The sequence below is a fragment of the Cavenderia fasciculata genome, assembly GCF_000203815.1.
Source record: "Cavenderia fasciculata unplaced genomic scaffold Scf_Dfasci-G-p-12c09.r1-3, whole genome shotgun sequence".
In the NCBI taxonomy this organism is placed as follows: Eukaryota; Evosea; class Eumycetozoa; order Acytosteliales; family Cavenderiaceae; genus Cavenderia; species Cavenderia fasciculata.
In genome coordinates, this window is record NW_004457736.1 from 938,053 (window position 1) to 956,594 (window position 18,542).

The following is an 18,542-nucleotide window of genomic DNA, read 5'->3' on the forward strand; positions in this document are numbered from 1 at the left end:
CAATTCCTTGGTTGAAGAAAAGATAAAGAAATGAATGATCCTTTTTTTATTATTTACATTAATATTTATTTTATTTGGATATTAATCTTTGTAAATTATGTGATAAACGACAACGTGGTTTCTCTTCTTCCATTTTCATTTCCATTTCTTTTTCTTTTATTTTTCCAACATCTATTTCTATTTCTTCACCATCAATGATAACTTCATGTTCACCTCTTTGAGTTTTTCTTGATCCTCGCGGATCTTTTTGTAACGGTCTGGTTTGACCTTTAGTTTCTTGCCGTCCCACAGAGATGGCACGCCACCCTTGAGTCCAGGCTGTGCATACTCTGGTGATCTGTTTCTGCCCGTTGCAAAGTTGGCATTCCCCCTTCCACCTCTTCCACCCTGCAACAAGACAATCTCCTCTCCATACCCATGCATCTCACCAACTATTCTATTCACCTTCCACATTCGCTTACCAGCTTTTTGTTTGTTATTATTGACCTTTTTGCCATCCAGTAACACCGGTTCGTTCATCTTTTGCATAAAATATTCTGGGTCAAAGGTTGGTGAATTTGGGTCTAATCTAGCTTCATCCTCTGCAGAGCTGCCAATGAAATGTTCCACTCTCGAATGATCGTCTCGGGTGGGCACTTGAATGATAATGTCATCACCATCCTTGCCAGTCTTTTTAGCACCCTTTCCCTTTTCACCACTGTCTCCAACATAATGTCTCTCTCATTTAAAGTCAAGTTGTTTTCATGTAGATCTGAAATGATTCATTTCAGAAATTCTAGAAACAATCAATATAATTAGTTAGATATAAAGACAATCAATCAATCGATGATATCTTTATCATACATACCCCTACTGATAACATTTTCAGCATAATTTGCTTTGATAGTCTTAAACGGTAGTAAGAAAGTAAGTATAACTATTTCAACTAGTTTATCTTTTATACTGTTTTGTATTCTCTATAATAATGATCTGATTTATCTATGATTGTGAATAAGATTATATCTATTCGAGATGACCAGTGCCGAAAAAAAGAGAAAATTCTTTGACCGTCAATATAAGAAGGAATGAAGGAAGGCGTGGTACGCTGCATGCCTTTGGTGTCACTGCGAGAGTGTCAGAGAACAAGGTTCACCCTGCATTCCGAAAATACATAAAATATGAAAAACACAAATAAATAGAAGTCGCGACGAGCTTGGTGGATCATTCTTGTTTCCCCAATTCGTGTAGCTAGTTATAATTGTATATCTATCGTGTAGAGTCTTGTTCAGTCTAGTTTATTGTATCTTGTCAGTTATCTAGTTATCTTGTTTATCATCATTGTCATTATTAGCAGTAGATATTATATACACCATACACAATATTACATTGGTAGCTTTTGTCTATCGGTCAATTGCTCGTTCATTCATCACATCATCGTTTCCTTTTTATATATAGTTGTTTATTGTTGTCATTGTCATGTCAGGTTTCTCAGCAGAACAGAAAGAGTCACTCCAAAAGGAGTTTGTTGCACTACAGTCGGTCATGAGTGCAACACAACAAGCTAAGTTCGATGAGCTACACGCTGTTATTAACCGTCTCGTTGCCCAAGCCTCAGCACCTTCACCGGTTATAGCACCAGCGCCTGTTCCTGGTAAGCGTCTCAAATTAGGTGCTCCTCCTCCGTTCAACGGTGATGCCTCTTCCATGCGCCAATGGATCGCTGCCGTCGAAAACCAGTTCAACTATTACAAAACGCCGAACGACGAGAGGATCCCGTTCGCCAGATCTTTCTTGACAGGCCCTGCCTCGTCTTGGTTCATCTCAGTCGAGGCATCCATAAATTCTTGGGATGCGTTCAAGTCGGCTCTCAAGAACAGATTCTCCCCAGTCAACGCCGCCGATGTGGCGCGTGCCAAGCTATGGAAATTATCTCAAGATAAACTCAGCATACAAGAGTACACTAGCACGTTTGTAGAACTAGTTTCGAACTGCCCATCCATGTCGGAGGACGACCGTATCGACCGGTACCTCCATGGTCTCTCGACTGGTGTCAGGTCTATTTTCAATTTGCTCGGTGGTGAGTTCCGCCCAAAAACCTTTGACGACACCATCTCCGTTTGTTGCCGCATCGCCTCTGACCAACACCACTACGGTCAGAATGTCGCCCCACCTTCCACGGTCGTTCCCATGGACATCTCGGCCATCTCGTTGTCTGGCCCCATAACTCCAGCCATCCACGATTATTGTAAGACACATCGACTGTGCTTCTTCTGCCGCTCGTCTGACAAGCACACTGCAATCGATTGCCCTCGTAAGTCAAAGAAAAAGAACCCATCGAATTTAAACTAGTGTCGTCCCCTGCTCCCTTTGTTGGGACGATCTCTCGATCAATAAAATGTATGTACGTCGATACATCCTTTTCATTATTTGATTCACCCTCTCTCATTGACAGCGGAGCAGCTGTCAATGTCATTTCCCCATCTATTTTAGGCCTCTACAACATTCCATATTCCAAGTCACTCATTCCCATCATGCTAGCTGATGGCTCCCACACCCATGTCAACGGTTCCATCTCGTTGGACATTAGCGTAATGGGACGTAGCGTCAACATGCCCTTTCTGATCTTGGAATCACCACACAAGATTATACTGGGCATGCCGTGGTTGCTGGCCACCAATCCATCTATCGATTGGACGGCTGGCACTTTGTCTTTCAAGGACCCGGCCACGGTCGCCACCCTCGCTGTACCGGTGCCACCTGTCACTTGCGCCCAGGCTGGATCTCGCCCTATATCGGTTACCTTACTTGACCACCCTATTGTTCACACCACCACTTCACCCTCTGCACATGTTACTCCTTCTATCCCTCCACCCGTTTCACCTGTTGCACCATCTATACATGTTACTCCTTCTATCCCTCCACCCGTTTCACCTATTGCACCATCTATTGTTTCTCCTGTTTCACCACCCATTGTTTCAACTGTTATTCCGCCTATTGTCTTGTCTGTCACACCACCTGTTACCTCGCCTATCATCCCCTCGTCGCCACTCGCACCACCCGTTCCACCCCCCATTCATGTCGTCGTCCAATCCGTCATTCCCGAATTGTCGGTCTCGGCCATTCAACGCCTCTTTGTGGACGACGATGTCGATGAATTCTTTATCGTCAAACTGTATCCCTCCCCTTCTTCCAACTCTGGCCTGGCCCACGTCGCCAGCGTCTCGTCGGCAAACCCTCGGTTCGCCAAACTCCTCGCCGACTACCAAGACGTTTTGGTAGACGCTTTACCAAACTACCTCGCTGACCACCGCTTGCACGACATGGAGATCGTCGAGGTGGATGGTGCCAAGCCAGTCTATCGCCGCAATAATCACCTCTCATCGGAAGAGAATAACGTCATGTTCACCACTGTCGAGAAGGGTCTCGCATCTGGTCGGATCGCCCCGAGCAAGAGCCCGTACAACTCGGCTGTCCTCTTTGTTCGAAAGAAGGACGGCACTCTCCGTATGTGCGTGGATTTCCGCGCGCTAAACAAGCAGACGGTGGCCGACCGTTTCCCGTTACCAAGAATCGACCAACTGATCGAGAAGATCGCAAAGGCCAAGATCTTTTCAAAGATCGACCTAAAGGACGGCTTCAATCAGATTCGTATTAAGGATGAGCATACCCACAAAACAGCATTTAGTACTCCGTCTGGTCACTACGAGTACACTGTCATTCCTTTCGGGCTACGTAATGCTCCGTCCGCCTTTGTTCGTGCCATCAACGCGGCATTCGCTGACATTCTCGACACTTTTGTAATTATTTATATCGACGATATTCTTATCTTCTCAGAGAATGAAAACGACCACTACGAACACATCAAGCAAGTTCTCGACCGACTACGTTCTAACAAATTGTTCGCCAACAAAGCAAAGTCATCGTTTCTAGTGAAGGAGGTAGAGTTCCTCGGTCACCTTATCACTCCTGGGTACATCCGTCCCCTTGCAGATAAACTTGCCGCGGTCAAGGACTGGCCGACACCGTCTACCGTCACAGAACTACAAAGCTTCCTCGGGTTGTGTAATTACTACCGTAATTTTATCGACCACTTTGCCGACCACGCGGCCCCGTTGTACGATGCCACCACGAAAAAGACGTTATCATGGAGCGACTCGCTGTCAGCCGCGTTTGGCAAGATCAAGTCGTTGCTTTGTGAGTGCACGTCCCTCTTCATTCCAGATATGGACGGCCCGTTCACCGTCACCACTGATGCGTCTGACTTTGGGATCGGTGCTGTCCTCGAACAAGATGGTAGACCTGTAGCGTTTGAATCGCGCAAAATGACTAAAGCAGAGAGAGGTATGTCCACGCGTGACAAGGAGGCTTTGGCGGTATACCACTCATTCAAAAAGTGGCGCCATTACCTTGTGGGCAAGGACTTTATCCTTTTCTCTGATCACACTGCTATCAGTCGAATTGAAGATGCTGTTGGTACCGATGACAAGGTTGGTCGTTGGGCCCGGTTCATAGGTGAGTTTAGATATACATTCAAGCATAAGCCTGGTAAGCTCAATGTTGTGGCGGATGCTCTCTCGCGTCGCCCCGACTACAAAGAGGCGATATCATCACCGATAGTTGATCCACACTTTAACGATCGTATCAAGAAAGGATACAAATCAGATTTATTTTATTCAGATATTATTAATGGCAAAAGCCGTCTCCATTTTCATGTTTCTACAAACAAATTAGTTTATTTCACAGGTAACGATCATCGCAGGTTGTGCATTCCAAACGACCCGGATCTGAGAAAAGATATCATTCAAGCGGCTCACAATACTGGTCACCTCGGCGTCGACAAGACTTATTGGCACCTCTCTCAGTCGGTTTACTGGCGTGGTATCTACGAGGACTGCAAGGAGTACGTGATTGCCTGTCAGTCTTGCCAGCGCAACAAGTCGCCGACGAGTGGTGCGTTGGGCAAACTTCACCCTCTGCCAATCCCACATCGCCCTTTCCACACTGTCACACTTGACTTCATGGTAGATCTCCCACCAGCAAGAGGCACCGGCCATAATGCATTACTGACAATTGTTGACAAGTTCTCTAAATTCGTAGTCTACATCCCTACTTTCGTCAACGCAACGGCAGAAGATACCGCCGTATTATTCTACGACCAATTCTATCTTCGCTATGGTCTGCCTTTGAATATAGTATCTGACAGGGATGCTAAATTTACTTCCAACTTTTGGGAAGCTCTATTTAAACTACTTGGTTCCAAACTATCATTCTCGTCCTCCTTTCACCCTCAAACTGACGGGCAGTCAGAGAGGATGAATCGGGTGACGAATGAAATGATGAGATCACACGTCAACTACAAGATGGACAATTGGGTAGAATTGTTACCTACTCTTGCTTTTACATACAATACCACCATCCACTCCTCTTCCAACCATTCCCCTGCCCACCTCATTCATGGTTTTGAGCTTATTAACCCCCTTCGCTTACTTTCTTCTAGTGACATCGACTCTGACACACCAGCCGTCAACGACTTTATCGATAACCGTATCATGTCTTGGAGACATGCCACTCAATGTCTCGCCGAAGCCCAATCCAGCCAAAAGGAATACCATGACCGTGGTAAAGTTCAAGAGTCTCTCAACGTCGGTGATATGGTTCTACTAAACAGAAAGAATATCACTCTTGCCGCCGACTCGCGTCGACACAGTTGGAAATGGTACAACAAGTGGATAGGTCCATTCAAGGTTATCAGTGTCATAACCAACCACAACGATGAGAAGTCAGCGTACAAGCTCGAGTTGCCCGATACTATGGCCATCCACCCTGTTTTCCATTCCTCTTTGTTGAAACCGTTCCACCACTCATCCCGTTTCAGCGACACCACGTATCAAGTATCCATCCCTACCTCTGGTCTCATCGAGGAACATCTCATAGAGGCCATTGTCGATTTCAGGTTGCATTACAACAAACCACAATATCTCGTAAAGTGGACCGGTCTCGACAACTACAACAACCGCTGGTCTACTAGAGATCAAATACCGACACACATACTCGACGAGTTTGAACAGCTAAACCCTGAGCATGCGATGCACAACAGCACCAACAAGAAGAGTCCAACCGACGACTCTACAACCGACATACTTTCAAACGACACCACTTTAAACCTTAACTCTACACCGAATGGTCACGTCGACTCTTCCGACTCCAACGTCACGGTTAACCTTGTTCCCTCTGTATTCAATACTACACAATCTCCAGTCATCACCGAGGCTCCAGACGCCACACCCAACCCCGTTCTTTCCAAACCATTGCCACCATCCATCCTGCTCCGGAGAATTCTCCAAAAACCAGTCTCTCCTTCCGCCACTGCTAAACCACCTTCTCCTGCCCCATCCATCACGGCCAAGGCTCACTCTCCCTCGCTAGCCAATACTCCAGCTTCGGGGAAGGACTTTAAAGTAGATAATAATATAAGAAGGAATGAAGGAAGGCGTGGTACGCTGCATGCCTTTGGTGTAGCTAGTTATAATTGTATATCTATCGTGTAGAGTCTTGTTCAGTCTAGTTTATTGTATCTTGTCAGTTATCTAGTTATCTTGTTTATCATCATTGTCATTATTAGCAGTAGATATTATATACACCATACACAATATTACAGTCAAGGTATTTTTATTTATTTTTTTGATGGGTTTGGAAGACGTAGGTGTTTTATAGATGAGGATTTAATGGATTTCGATGGCGAATGGATAGAAATGTAGCCACAGATGTGTAGTACACATAGATAATAGCGGCAAAGCGAAAAAAATAATCCTGTGGCCGAAAACAATAAAAAGTTGAGGCCCCATCGAGGTTCGAACTCGAGACCCCTTTCCTTACTAGGGAAGTACAATAACCACTATGCTATGGGGCCTTGCTTTTTTGATGCGAAAATATATCCATCCCCCTATTTATACTGCTCCTCACAATAATCGACATTCGTGATGGTCCTTTCATCGTATAATAATAGGTAACAAGTTCTCTTAATGGTGCTGTCTCTGATGTAATATCACGATGTCAATTATTGTGAGGAGCAGTATAATTAGCTTGTTATGTGACTTTATTGTTGAATCAACCTGTTTCCATTACTTGGTGTGTATGTGTAGACATCTCGGAACTGCCACAAGACATCGACTGCACCACACTTCCTCTTACGGCAGTTGACAGCACGTGGGTGGAGTCTGGCGTAACACCTGATGATAGCAATGATTTTCATTATTTCGTTTTAATAAGAATCGGTCGTTTGTTTGTGTGTTTATGATACATACTTTCTGCAAATCATCTTGTCGCACTTGTATTTACGGGCGAGGAGAACGGGATGGAAGGTATGTTCTATGTGGCGTGATCTAGAAAGTGAATCACTTGATCTAGATGATTTGGCAGAGTATCACTATAGATTGAATCCAAGTTGAGTAGAGGAGCAGACTTTTGCAATATTGGATCGTTCTTGCAGACGACAATATACTTGATTCTCTTGTACATGATGAAATATAGCTTCTGTCTTGATAGAGAGATTGTGTGACAGAGTTCCTTGAAACCGGTAGGAGGGAACCATTGAGCAGCTCCAACGCACCAGACATGTGCGAGGTATTCTTGACCCTGGTGAGTGCCATCTATCTATTTATCACCGAGGGTCTCCCTCTCTCTCTCTCTCTCTCAGAGACGCTGTTGATTAAGTAGGTCAGTCACCGGTGACGATTTCGGTCATTGATGAAATCCACTTGTCACTACTCCAACGTCCAATCGATATCCCCTGCTTTGATTTTCTGTTCTGTTGGTGTATCAGCAGTGGTAGTAGTAGATGTGGATAAAGTAGATGTTGGAGTGGTAACTGTTGATGACTGGCTCGATGTTGGAGTTGTGACAGTTGGTGATCGGTTTGGAGTAGTGACAATTGGTGATCGACTTTTATCACGTCGGCCACTTGAATATCTTGATCTTGATCGGCTTCTATCACTTTGATCACTTGAGTACATGGATCTTGGTGGACCTCTGTATCGGCCACTCGATAGACTTTTATCTCTTTTGATTGGTTTGGATACCTGTACAATTGGTAAGGGCTGGGGGACCGAGAGGATGATGGGGTGTATGACCTACAGTACGATCGAGAGTATGATCTATGGCGGCGTGATCTAGAACGTGATCTAGGTCGGTGTGATCTAGCAGGTGATCTAGAGGATCTGGCGGTGGTATAACTACGGATTGAATCCAGCTGAGAAGAGGAGCAGACTTTTGCAATATTGGATCATTCCTGCAGACGACAATATACTTGATTCTCTTGTACATGATGAAATATAGCTTCTGTCTTGATAGAGAGATTGTGTGACAGAGTTCCTTGAGCCGGTAGATAGGATGAACCAACTCGCTTTAGTACCTTGGTAGCTCCAACGCATCAGACATGTGCGAGGTATTCTTGACCCTGGTGAGTGCCCATCTTATAATCTTCGAGGGTGTCTCTCTCTCTCTCTCTCTCTCTCTCAGAGACGCTGTTGATTAAGTAGGTCAGTCAACGGTGATGATTTTGTCTATTGATGAAATCCACTTGTCACTACCCAACGCCCAATCGATCATCAACATGTAGATAACTGGGATCCAATCGAGTGTGGCAATCCTCTGCCGATTGATTTCTGTTGGTGTATCAGTTGTGGTAGTGGAGGTAGATGACCGTTGGTCTGTTGATGGAGTGGTGACAGTTGATGATCGGTTGGATGATGGAGGAGTGACAATTGGTCTGTTAAGGAATTGGTGATCGACCTCTGTATCAGCCTCTCGATAGACCTCTATCTCGTCAGCCACTTGTATAATTGGATCTTGATCGGCTGCTATCTCTTTGGCCACTCCTATGTCATAATACTATCACTTGTTGATCGGTTTAATAGGGAGTATGATCTATGGCGGCGAGATCTAGAACGTGATCTAGAGGATCTACCCAGTTGAGCAGACTTTTGCATTAATGGATCGTTCTTGCAGACGACAGCATACTTGATTCTCTTGTACATGATGAAATGTAGCTTCTGTCGTGACGGATCTATTCCATTGGAATTCTGACACTTGTACAACCTCGCTGTGAATCCATTACCTCTCTAGTCTTTTTATCTGTATTGTTTGTAGCTACAAAGTAGAGAGAAAGAGAGAGAAGGGGAGAGAAAATAGAAAGAAGAAAGTAGAGATTGGTTAGTACCAGTGTGACAGTATTGTAGTAGCTTTTCTCTAGCTCGCTGGTTTAATTAGAATCATTACTATTATATTTAGCTAAACATTGGAAATAGGATCAATGGTCAAGGTTGATAGTTGATGTGGAAAGAGAGACTTTTGATTTTATTTTTGCTCTAATTTCATTTCATTTTGTTTGTCATCGTTCTCGCTGTGAGACATTTCTTTCATGGTTCAAGAGATAATTTAGCGAATCGCAGAGATAATAGAGATAACGAGGAGAGAGTGCCTCCATGGAAGAGGAGAGGTGTACCTATCTTGGATAGGAGAGGAGAGGGGGGCACCTCTCTTGAATGGGATAGGAGAGTAGAGGGGGGTACCTCTCTTGGCTTGGGGGAGGAGAGAGAGGTGCCTCTGTTGGCTTGGGAGTGCCTCTCATTGTAGGGCACAGTCCAGGGAGGACCCATCTTCTTCATCTAGAGTGTCCTTTAAGAATCGAGCATGAGTGGGATAGATTGATAGATAGAGGGACGGGAGTGGAATTGGATAGAGTGGGACGACAGATGAATTCGAGAGTGGAATTCATCCTCATTCCGTATTCAGCATTTCAGTGTGTCTCTTTGTCACCACTGGTTTTTAGATACACCGTTGGGTAAGATCACTTTAGTTTGATCTTGGCGGACCTCTGTATCGGCCACTCGATAGACTTTTATCTCTTTGACCACTTGATTGGTTTGGATACCTGTACAATTGGTAAGGGCTGGGGGACCGAGTATGATGGGGTGTATGATCTACAGTATGATCTAGAAGAGAAAGCATGTATGGCTTGGTTAGGACCTGTACGACATAGTAGCATTTTCTTTTGTGTGACAGAGTTACTCGGAACAGATAGACAGTGTCACAGACCATTGGAGTAGCCATATTACAGTATGGATTGATCCAAGCTTGGACACCACCATTCAACTTGAGTTGATGTTGCATGACCATTGATCCTTCTGGTTTATAAGAGATCACCAATGTAGCAATGTTTGATATTACCCAACAGTACCACCATCCATGACGATGATAAAGATAGATGTACATACTTTGAGCATTTACAAATACAAAAGCAAAACAAAAAAATAATGGCTAAAGTGATTGTTAATTTCGACATTGTTGGAAAGGTTTGTAGTTTTGAAATTGGTATTTGAATTGATGGTTGAAATGAATGTGACGATAAGAGAATTAATATTCGAATTTTGTACCATTAGTAAGATGACTAGTAGACAGAAAAATAATAACAAGATAATATGTATTTTCAGATGGTGTAACCCTATAACATGCAAGATACATCCTTTTATTATTTACTTCAATAACTTCTTCTTTGGTCTGAGGTTGTTGGAGTGACCACACTTCTTCTTACGGCAGTTGACAGCACGTGGGTGGAGTCTGGCGTAACACCTGATGAATAGTAATGGTAGGGAAGAGGGTAAAAAATTGTTAGCAATGATTTTCATTTAATTTTGAATCGGTCGTTTGTTTCTGGTTTTTGATACATACTTTCTGCAAATCATCTTGTCGCACTTGTATTTACGGGCGAGAAGAACGAGGGATGGCTCGATACCACCTCTAAGGCGGAGAACGAGATGGAGGGTAGATTCCTTTTGGATGTTGTAATCCGAGAGGGTACGACCGTCTTCGAGTTGCTTACCGGCAAAGATAAGACGTTGTTGATCGGGTGGGATACCTTCCTTGTCTTGGATCTTAGCCTTGACGTTTTCGATGGTATCTGAACCTTCAACTTCAAGAGTGATGGTCTTTCCTGTTAAAGTCTTAACGAAGATCTGCATGTTTGCTATAAAGTATATAAAAAAAAATAGATAGAATAGTAGGAGGTAGAATGGATAGATAGTGGTAGGGGTAGTGATGTGGGATGTTAAAACCAAAGAACTATATAACTGTATCTAATCGCTCTCTTAAAAAGTGTTTTGTTACATACACTTGACGCGGTTTCTAAACACTCTATACAATCGAATCAGTGTCTTTTGTCAGAGAGAGACAGAGCACAGTGAGAGGTGAGACTCGGTCAGCTGATCGTGAAAAATATTATAAAAAAAATGAAAAATTCACATACATGAAAAAATAAATTGCCCGTCATGTGACACTCATCATCACAAGTGTGAACAACAAGTAAGGTATGCTTCAACACTCTTCTATTAAATTATAATCATGATTACAAAGAAAAGGAATAATAGTAATAGTAAAAGTATTTATATATTATTTATATTTTTATTATTATGTTTTACTACAATATCTATATCTATATCTATATCACAACAAGAATCAGCTGAAGATATAAAAGAAAGAATAGATAGTATAATCAATGAAAAGAGAGAGAATGAAAATCTTGTATTAGCATTAAAGAATATTTACACCAAGGCAGAAGAGTTTGGTGTAAACAAGGAGATGATAGAGTTGATCAATAGAAAAGCAACAAAGTTGGATGAATATTTGATTGATTTGAAAAAGCATTCAAAAACAAAAGAACAAGAATCATTGGATATTGAAAATGAAGATTTAAAGATGGCAGTTGCAAGATTTATTGTTGAAATGTTATCAGAGACTGGATACAATAAACAACTATGGATTGCAGTATCGGCCATCAATACAATCGAATCACATATCAATAATGCAAAGACAACACCACTCGAAAAACAAGCATTAAATCATTTGTTAAATGATCATGCCAAAGAACCACTTGATATCATTCGTGGTATTCAAGAACAAGTATTTGATGCTATTGCCATTGGTCAAAGAGAAAGTGCTCCCTATACTGGTGCTGATCCTTTATTATTTAAATCTCCAAATGTTGGTAAAATTGAAAAAGAAATAGAAACAGATGAATTGGAAGAAGAAGAAGAAGATTTTATCATTATTGAAGAAGAAGAAGAAGATTTTATCATTATTGATGAAGAAGAAGAAGAAGAAGAAGAAGATATTGAATTGGAAGAGATTGAATTGGAAGAGATGGAATCATCTGGATTAGTAGATGAAGTGGTACAAAAATTGATACAAGGAATTGGAGGTAAAGCATCACCAATACAAATCATTATAGATGGTGTAACTTATACAATTGATGATACAGATTCAACCGAACAACATAAAAAAGTAGAATCTTTATTAAAACAAAAAATCCAAGATGATACATCAACTATAACTACAACTACTACTACTACTACAACAACTACTACAACTATCAATAATAATAATAATAATCCAGTAAAAGTTACATATGATTCAGTAATGGAATTAAATGGTACCAATTTTGATAAAGTATTACAAGAAAATGATTTTGTATTTGTATTATTTTATGCACCATGGTGTAGTAGATCACAAACATTATCAATTGAAGTGGATGGAGCAAGAAAACTTTATAATAATCAATCAAAATTATCAAAACCAGTTGTATTTGCAAGAGTCAATGGATTCAAGAATCTTGAAATAAGAGATCGTCAAAGTATTGGAGGATTCCCAGTAATACAATTGTATCGTAGAAAGGGAGGTAATGTGATTCCACGTGGACCAACACATTCAAATGTATTGGCAAGTTTTTTGGCTCGTCAAACAATGGATCATTTGGTTAGAATAGACAAAGTAGAAGATTTGGAATCATTTATTAATATTGCAAGTAGTCATGCAGTCATTGGTATTTATCCAATGACATCGGTTGGTCAAGATTTTGAAAAATTCATTCAACTTGTAAACAAAATGGCATTTAAAACTCCATTGGCAGTGATTCATCAAGAAACTATAATTGATCATTTAAATCATTTATATCCTTTTAGAGATGAAAAAGAGGAAAATAGTTCCAAATCTTTTGGTATTTTAAATTTATATCCAATGGAAAATAGATTTTATTTTTTAAATCAATCAGACAATTCAAATTCAAATCATACTAGTAAATCAATTTTTAATTGGTTATTGTCTCGTAAACCAAACATGTTTGAATTGACACCAGAAAATATGAATCGATTTACAAGTTTAAAAAAAATGATAAACCAAATGTATTATTATTTTTAAATTATACTACCGATGCAATCTCATTTTCACCAATTTATAATCAAATTGAAAAAAATGATTCAAAATCAATTCCATCCTATTTATTAGATTATTATAAATTATTAAAATCTCCTTTATTATTTAATAATTCTTTTAATTTTTTTTTTTTAGATGGGTAAGAAGAAAAAATAGAAAAAAAAAAAATATAAATATTAACTTTTTAATTTTAATTTATAGAGTATCATATAAAGATTTTTATGAAAAATTAGGAATTGATAGATTACCTGGATTTGCAATTGTTGATTTAATCAATGAAAAACATTATATCAAATCTAGATCTTCTTCTTCTTCTTCTTCTTCTTCTTCTACTTTGGATTATGAATCAATGAAACAATTTTTATTAGATTTTAATCAAGGAAAACTTTTACATTCAACGACAAGTGATTCAAAATTTGATCAAAAAGAATTAAATATCAATATTGATAAATTGGTTTATAATCAATTTAATTCAACCATTCAAAATTTAAAAAAACCAACTTTAATTTATTTTAATGCAAATTGTAAGTACTTGAAAAAAAAAAGAAAAGAAATCTTCATATATTAATTATTTTATTTTTAAAGGGTGTGGATTTTGTAAATTAATGAATATTTATTTTGAAGAAGCATCAAAACAACTTGTAAAGATTTATGGTTTGGATGGTATTGATATTTATAATTATGATACAACTGTAAATAGTTGTCCTGATATTATGAAATCTAGAATCAATGGGTATCCTCATATTTCATTATTCCAAAAAGACCAAACTATTATTGATTATCAAAATACAAGAAGTGTAAAAGCTTTGGTTGATTTTGTTCAATCAAATATTGAATCTAAAAAGGAAACAAAAGAAGAAGAAAAAGATGATCATTTTATTAAAGATATTCAACAATTATCTTTAGAATTGACAGAAAAAGATTTAAATATTTAAAAAAAAACAAAAAAAAAAAACAAAAATAAAAACAAGATTTTTTAAAGAAACCAACTTCATTTGACTTTTTTTTTTTTTCACAATTGAGATAATTATTAATAATGGATAATAATAATATAATAACATTTTTAAGTATATTTAGAAATTTAGTAATTAGAAATCAAATATTTAAAGAGATTTTAGAATTTAAAACAACATCTACTTCAAAACCACCACTTCGATATATTAGAGGAGAATCATTGATTGATCATATTAGAGGTGGAGATTTATTAGTGATTGGTATATTTTCATTGGATTGGTCATTTATTAAACATTATTTACCTCTTGTTCAAGATGTTAGTCTTGATATACAATGTAAAGCAATTTCACAGTATTGTATGAGATTACATGCAAACCACAATACAGTTGAACAACTTTTAAAGTGGTCAAGAGATTATCAACCTGTATCATTATCGTCACCAAATAATACAATCATGTTGGATTATATTATTGGTAAAACTGGTAATCTAGATATTGCTCAATTACTATTAGAAAGATTCCCAAATTTAAAGATATCATATAAAGCATTTGATTGGGCTAGTTCAAATGGTCATTTAGAAAATCTTATTTGGTTAACAAACAATCAAAGAATTGGTTGTACTGTATCTGCAATGGATGATGCAGCTAAGAATGGTCATCTAAATATAGTTCATTATCTTGATAAAACTAGAGTTGAAGGTTGTACTACAAATGCAATTGATAATGCTTCTCTAAATGGTCATTTAAATATAGTCAAAGTAAATATAAAAAGATAATAATAATAATAATATTGTATTAATACATTTTATTTTTTAATTTTCTTTTTAGTATTTAATTGAAAATAGAATTGAAGGATGTACAATTGAAGCAATGAATAATTGTGCCAAGAATGATCATTTTATGATATTTAAATATTTACATGAAAAAGGTTTTAATTGTAATGAAAAGGCAATGAATTATTGTTGTTTGAATGGAAATTTAGAATTTCTAAAATTTATTCATCTCAATAGAACCGAAGGTTGTAGTTTTCTTGCAATGGATAATGCATCAAAGAATGGACATTTGGATATATTAAAATATTTAAAATTAAATAGAACTGAAGGATGTAAAGATGCAATGGAATATGCAATGTCTAATGGATATTTAGATATAGTGGTTTGGTTACATCAAAATATGAATCAAGAACCAATGACTGTTTATGTTGTTGCCCCAGCTAGAAATGGTCATCTAGACATTGTTGAATGGATTTTTAAACATTATCCCGATCGTATTGGATCGGTTGTAATGGATGCAGCAGCAAGTCGTGGTCAATTACATATTGTTCAATGGTTACATCAAAACAACGGTACGGTTGGTTGTTCAAAAAATGCAATGGATATGGCTAGTATGAATGGTCATTTAAATGTAGTTCAATGGTTACATCAATATAGATCTGAAGGTTGTACAAGTCAAGCTGTCATCAATGCTATTTTCGGTCAACATTTGGATACAATTATTTGGTTATTTGAAAATAGAACAGAATGTGATCCAGAACAAGCATACAAAACTGCAATCAATATGAATTTTCAATCTATTGCAAAATTGATTGATCAAAAATATAGAAATATTGATAGTTTTGATTCATTATTTGGAATAAATGAATAAATAAATATAAATATATTTTATTTATTTATTTTCTATTCAAGATAAAAATAACCATTTGATGAACCAAGCCATTTTGAACCAGGATAGATTGAATCACAAGTACCAGAACAAACAGTGACAGTAGTTTCATAGGAAGTACCAGATTTTAAAGAGGTAGTGTCTACTGGAATACCAAGTGTGACTTGACTATAGGATGCATAGTTTGTTAGGACATAGGCAGAGGTGAAGATGGAATTACTATTGGAATCGGTCACATTAAAAAGGACTTGACCAATACCAAGAGCGTCTTGAACATAGATGGTTGCATCGACCTCTACTTTTTGACCACGAGTAGCATATTTGGGTGTTGATACAACTTGCTGAACATAGGCATTTGGAGCATTGTTGGTTGGGCATTGTTGAGCGACTTGACAGAAATAAATGACATCATCTTCTTTTAAAAAGTTACTAGTATACGTTGTAATACCAAATGCATTACAAACTATTAAACATATATCTTGATTTGTTATTGTTATTTCACTACATAATGACTTTGAAAAAAGAAAAAAAGAGAATAAATAAAAAAAAGAAATAATATTATTGTTTTTGTATCTACACTTACAGAACAACTAGAAAATGTGAAAGATTGCAAGAGTTGTTTGATTTGAGAAGATGCAGAGTTTGATTGTACAAGACAATTTTGACATTGACTAGTAGTAGATTCAACAATTGGTTGAATATTGTTGTAGATAATTGATGATGATAAAGAACCGTAGCAGCAACAAACAATCAATGATAATAATAATACAATTGTTAAATAGATTGTATATTTAAACATGTTTTTGATAAAGTATTTACTAGTAATAAATAGCTAGTATCATGCTCTTTTATATAACTTGATAAAAGTGTTGTGACCTAGAGAGCTAGATTGATTGCCCGCATTTGAGTTAAAATTACTTAGAGTCTGGGGAATTGTTCGTTTTTTAAATTTAAATTGTGAAGATTTTTGGATAATCAACAATTTAAATTGACATCTGTACCATATGTCAATTAGCGACGTCCATCTTCAGTGACAACACCCCTTGGACTATAGCAACTTTATCGATATCTGCTCCTTTTGGTTGTAATATAAGAAAAAGAAAGCAATAAATAAATAAAATAAAATACTATTTCATTTATTTAAAGGTTTAATTTAAAATGTATTAAAGTACTGAATCGACAGGGTTACAAGTTGTTTAAATGTGGTCGGTCATTGTAGGTACATATCTCCCATGTCCTTTAAGGAATCTTAATACACTATACTAACACATCATCTGTGGACCTAGGTAAACTTGATCAATTTCGATGAATAGCATATTACCTATAAGGATTTGACCAAAATCGATGAAACTTGCATATAATGGTAGCCACGAGTGCGGAGATTCAGGAAATGTTAAAAATAACGTCCCAGCTCGCCACCCATGCAATAAAGGAGCAAAATTGCGCCCGATGGGGGGCTCGAACCCCCGACCACGAGGTTAAAAGCCTCGCGCTCTACCGACTGAGCTAACCGGGCACAGATGGTAGATGATGGCCAAATGAAATTTGCGCTATTTAAACTCGACTTGTAAAAAAAAAAAAAAAAAAAAAAAAAAAATTGCAACTTTTTACCTCGTCCTCAATTTCGAAACTACTATTGATCCTTGTATCGAGGCAATGCCCTATACTATAATCTTCGACGAGTTTTTATATAATATAGGTTCGCATTGATCTCGGGCACAAAGATAGGTTCGAATTAATTGTAATTCTTTTTTTGCTCTATTTTTAATCAGCTTGTAAAAAATCTCAAAATATGCTCAAAAACATTGTAATAATAAGCAATACAGAGTGGGATGACCGGGAACAAAGGTCGGTCGTTCCCAAAAATTGTTTTTTGTTTAAATTGTCAAAAAAAAACTCACGACACCTATAGAGCGCAAGTTAAATGTGGTTTTTTTTCACAATTTTATCCTCAAAACTGTCCTTGAAAAAAGAATCAATTAGTTCTTTATTTTATCTCTAAACTCTCTCAAGTGATATATATTTATTTCAATATATAAAAATCCTTTCATTCAAACTTTATAAAGATTTAGGAATTTTATTTATCTTCCATATTGTTCAATATCTTTTTGTTTTACAAATTGATTCTTACATTTAAAAAAATAAAGAATGAAAAAACTCACTGGACAATTGTTGGTCTAGGTTAAAAGATTAATTTGGCGCTAAAAATTTTAAACATGCCCAAACGAGTAAATTCATTTTAGGACCAAAATCATTCATTTTTTTAAAAGATCATCATACACACAGTAATAATCATAATAGTAATGAATGATAATACTACTACTACTACTACTACTAGTAAAACAGAGTTATTTTCAAGATTACTAAGAAATGTGATCATTAAAAGATATATATTCGATCAAGTTACCAAAATATCATCATTATTATTATCATCATCACACAACAATAATTCAACAATAAATAATCATTTAAAGATTTATAAATGGAGTCAATTAAAAGATAATATTAATCAATTATCAAGATATGGATACATTGATCGAATCAAAAAAGTGTTAGACGTCAAAAACGATTGGTCTATTCAAAATATCGTTGGTCTAGAGATGGAGATTTACCATACACTCCTCATTTGATTTCTGTCATCAAGTACATAGTCAGAGATGGACACTTTAACTATGTTGAAGAGAT

The 18,542-nt window shown here is 37.6% G+C and overlaps 9 protein-coding genes and 2 non-coding genes across 11 annotated transcripts; 4 read left to right on the forward strand and 7 right to left on the reverse strand.

Moving 5' to 3' along the window:
• Positions 1-70: 70 nt before the first annotated feature.
• DFA_06275 (uncharacterized protein) lies at positions 71-1,402 on the reverse strand (the record flags this gene model as incomplete). Its single annotated transcript, XM_004361927.1, has 4 exons — positions 71-387; positions 462-719; positions 848-954; positions 1,365-1,402. The coding sequence occupies 4 exons, from the start codon at positions 1,400-1,402 to the stop codon at positions 71-73; spliced, it is 720 nt and encodes a 239-aa protein (XP_004361984.1).
• Positions 1,403-1,455: 53 nt separating this feature from the next.
• On the forward strand, positions 1,456-7,045 carry DFA_06276 (uncharacterized protein; the record flags this gene model as incomplete). The annotated part of the gene is made up of 6 exons (XM_004361928.1): positions 1,456-1,950; positions 2,697-4,320; positions 4,444-4,722; positions 5,005-6,437; positions 6,571-6,642; positions 6,986-7,045. The coding sequence occupies 6 exons, from the start codon at positions 1,456-1,458 to the stop codon at positions 7,043-7,045; spliced, it is 3,963 nt and encodes a 1,320-aa protein (XP_004361985.1).
• On the reverse strand, positions 6,816-6,889 carry DFA_06277. The gene has a single exon. It is a non-coding gene; the product is annotated as a tRNA-Thr (tRNA).
• A 302-nt stretch (positions 7,046-7,347) lies between the features above and the next one.
• Positions 7,348-8,301, reverse strand: DFA_06278 (uncharacterized protein; the record flags this gene model as incomplete). Its single annotated transcript, XM_004361929.1, has 3 exons — positions 7,348-7,516; positions 7,747-8,057; positions 8,113-8,301. 3 exons carry the CDS (start codon positions 8,299-8,301, stop codon positions 7,348-7,350), a joined length of 669 nt encoding a protein of 222 aa, XP_004361986.1.
• A 216-nt stretch (positions 8,302-8,517) lies between these two features.
• DFA_06279 (uncharacterized protein) lies at positions 8,518-10,251 on the reverse strand (the record flags this gene model as incomplete). The annotated part of the gene is made up of 3 exons (XM_004361930.1): positions 8,518-8,855; positions 8,998-9,043; positions 10,075-10,251. The coding sequence occupies 3 exons, from the start codon at positions 10,249-10,251 to the stop codon at positions 8,518-8,520; spliced, it is 561 nt and encodes a 186-aa protein (XP_004361987.1).
• Positions 10,252-10,392: 141 nt separating this feature from the next.
• ubqB (ubiquitin/ribosomal protein L40 fusion protein) lies at positions 10,393-10,997 on the reverse strand (the record flags this gene model as incomplete). Its single annotated transcript, XM_004361931.1, has 3 exons — positions 10,393-10,426; positions 10,516-10,608; positions 10,708-10,997. The coding sequence occupies 3 exons, from the start codon at positions 10,995-10,997 to the stop codon at positions 10,393-10,395; spliced, it is 417 nt and encodes a 138-aa protein (XP_004361988.1).
• A 379-nt stretch (positions 10,998-11,376) lies between these two features.
• DFA_06281 (uncharacterized protein) lies at positions 11,377-14,177 on the forward strand (the record flags this gene model as incomplete). The annotated part of the gene is made up of 4 exons (XM_004361932.1): positions 11,377-11,413; positions 11,489-13,148; positions 13,444-13,766; positions 13,828-14,177. 4 exons carry the CDS (start codon positions 11,377-11,379, stop codon positions 14,175-14,177), a joined length of 2,370 nt encoding a protein of 789 aa, XP_004361989.1.
• A 101-nt stretch (positions 14,178-14,278) lies between these two features.
• Positions 14,279-15,805, forward strand: DFA_06282 (uncharacterized protein; the record flags this gene model as incomplete). Its single annotated transcript, XM_004361933.1, has 4 exons — positions 14,279-14,953; positions 15,024-15,579; positions 15,604-15,770; positions 15,797-15,805. 4 exons carry the CDS (start codon positions 14,279-14,281, stop codon positions 15,803-15,805), a joined length of 1,407 nt encoding a protein of 468 aa, XP_004361990.1.
• A 66-nt stretch (positions 15,806-15,871) lies between these two features.
• Positions 15,872-16,656, reverse strand: ctnC (countin3; the record flags this gene model as incomplete). The annotated part of the gene is made up of 2 exons (XM_004361934.1): positions 15,872-16,369; positions 16,441-16,656. 2 exons carry the CDS (start codon positions 16,654-16,656, stop codon positions 15,872-15,874), a joined length of 714 nt encoding a protein of 237 aa, XP_004361991.1.
• A 401-nt stretch (positions 16,657-17,057) lies between these two features.
• On the forward strand, positions 17,058-18,487 carry DFA_06284 (uncharacterized protein; the record flags this gene model as incomplete). The annotated part of the gene is made up of 2 exons (XM_004361935.1): positions 17,058-17,076; positions 18,159-18,487. 2 exons carry the CDS (start codon positions 17,058-17,060, stop codon positions 18,485-18,487), a joined length of 348 nt encoding a protein of 115 aa, XP_004361992.1.
• DFA_06285 lies at positions 17,301-17,373 on the reverse strand. Its single transcript has one exon. It is a non-coding gene; the product is annotated as a tRNA-Lys (tRNA).
• Positions 18,488-18,542: the final 55 nt, after the last annotated feature.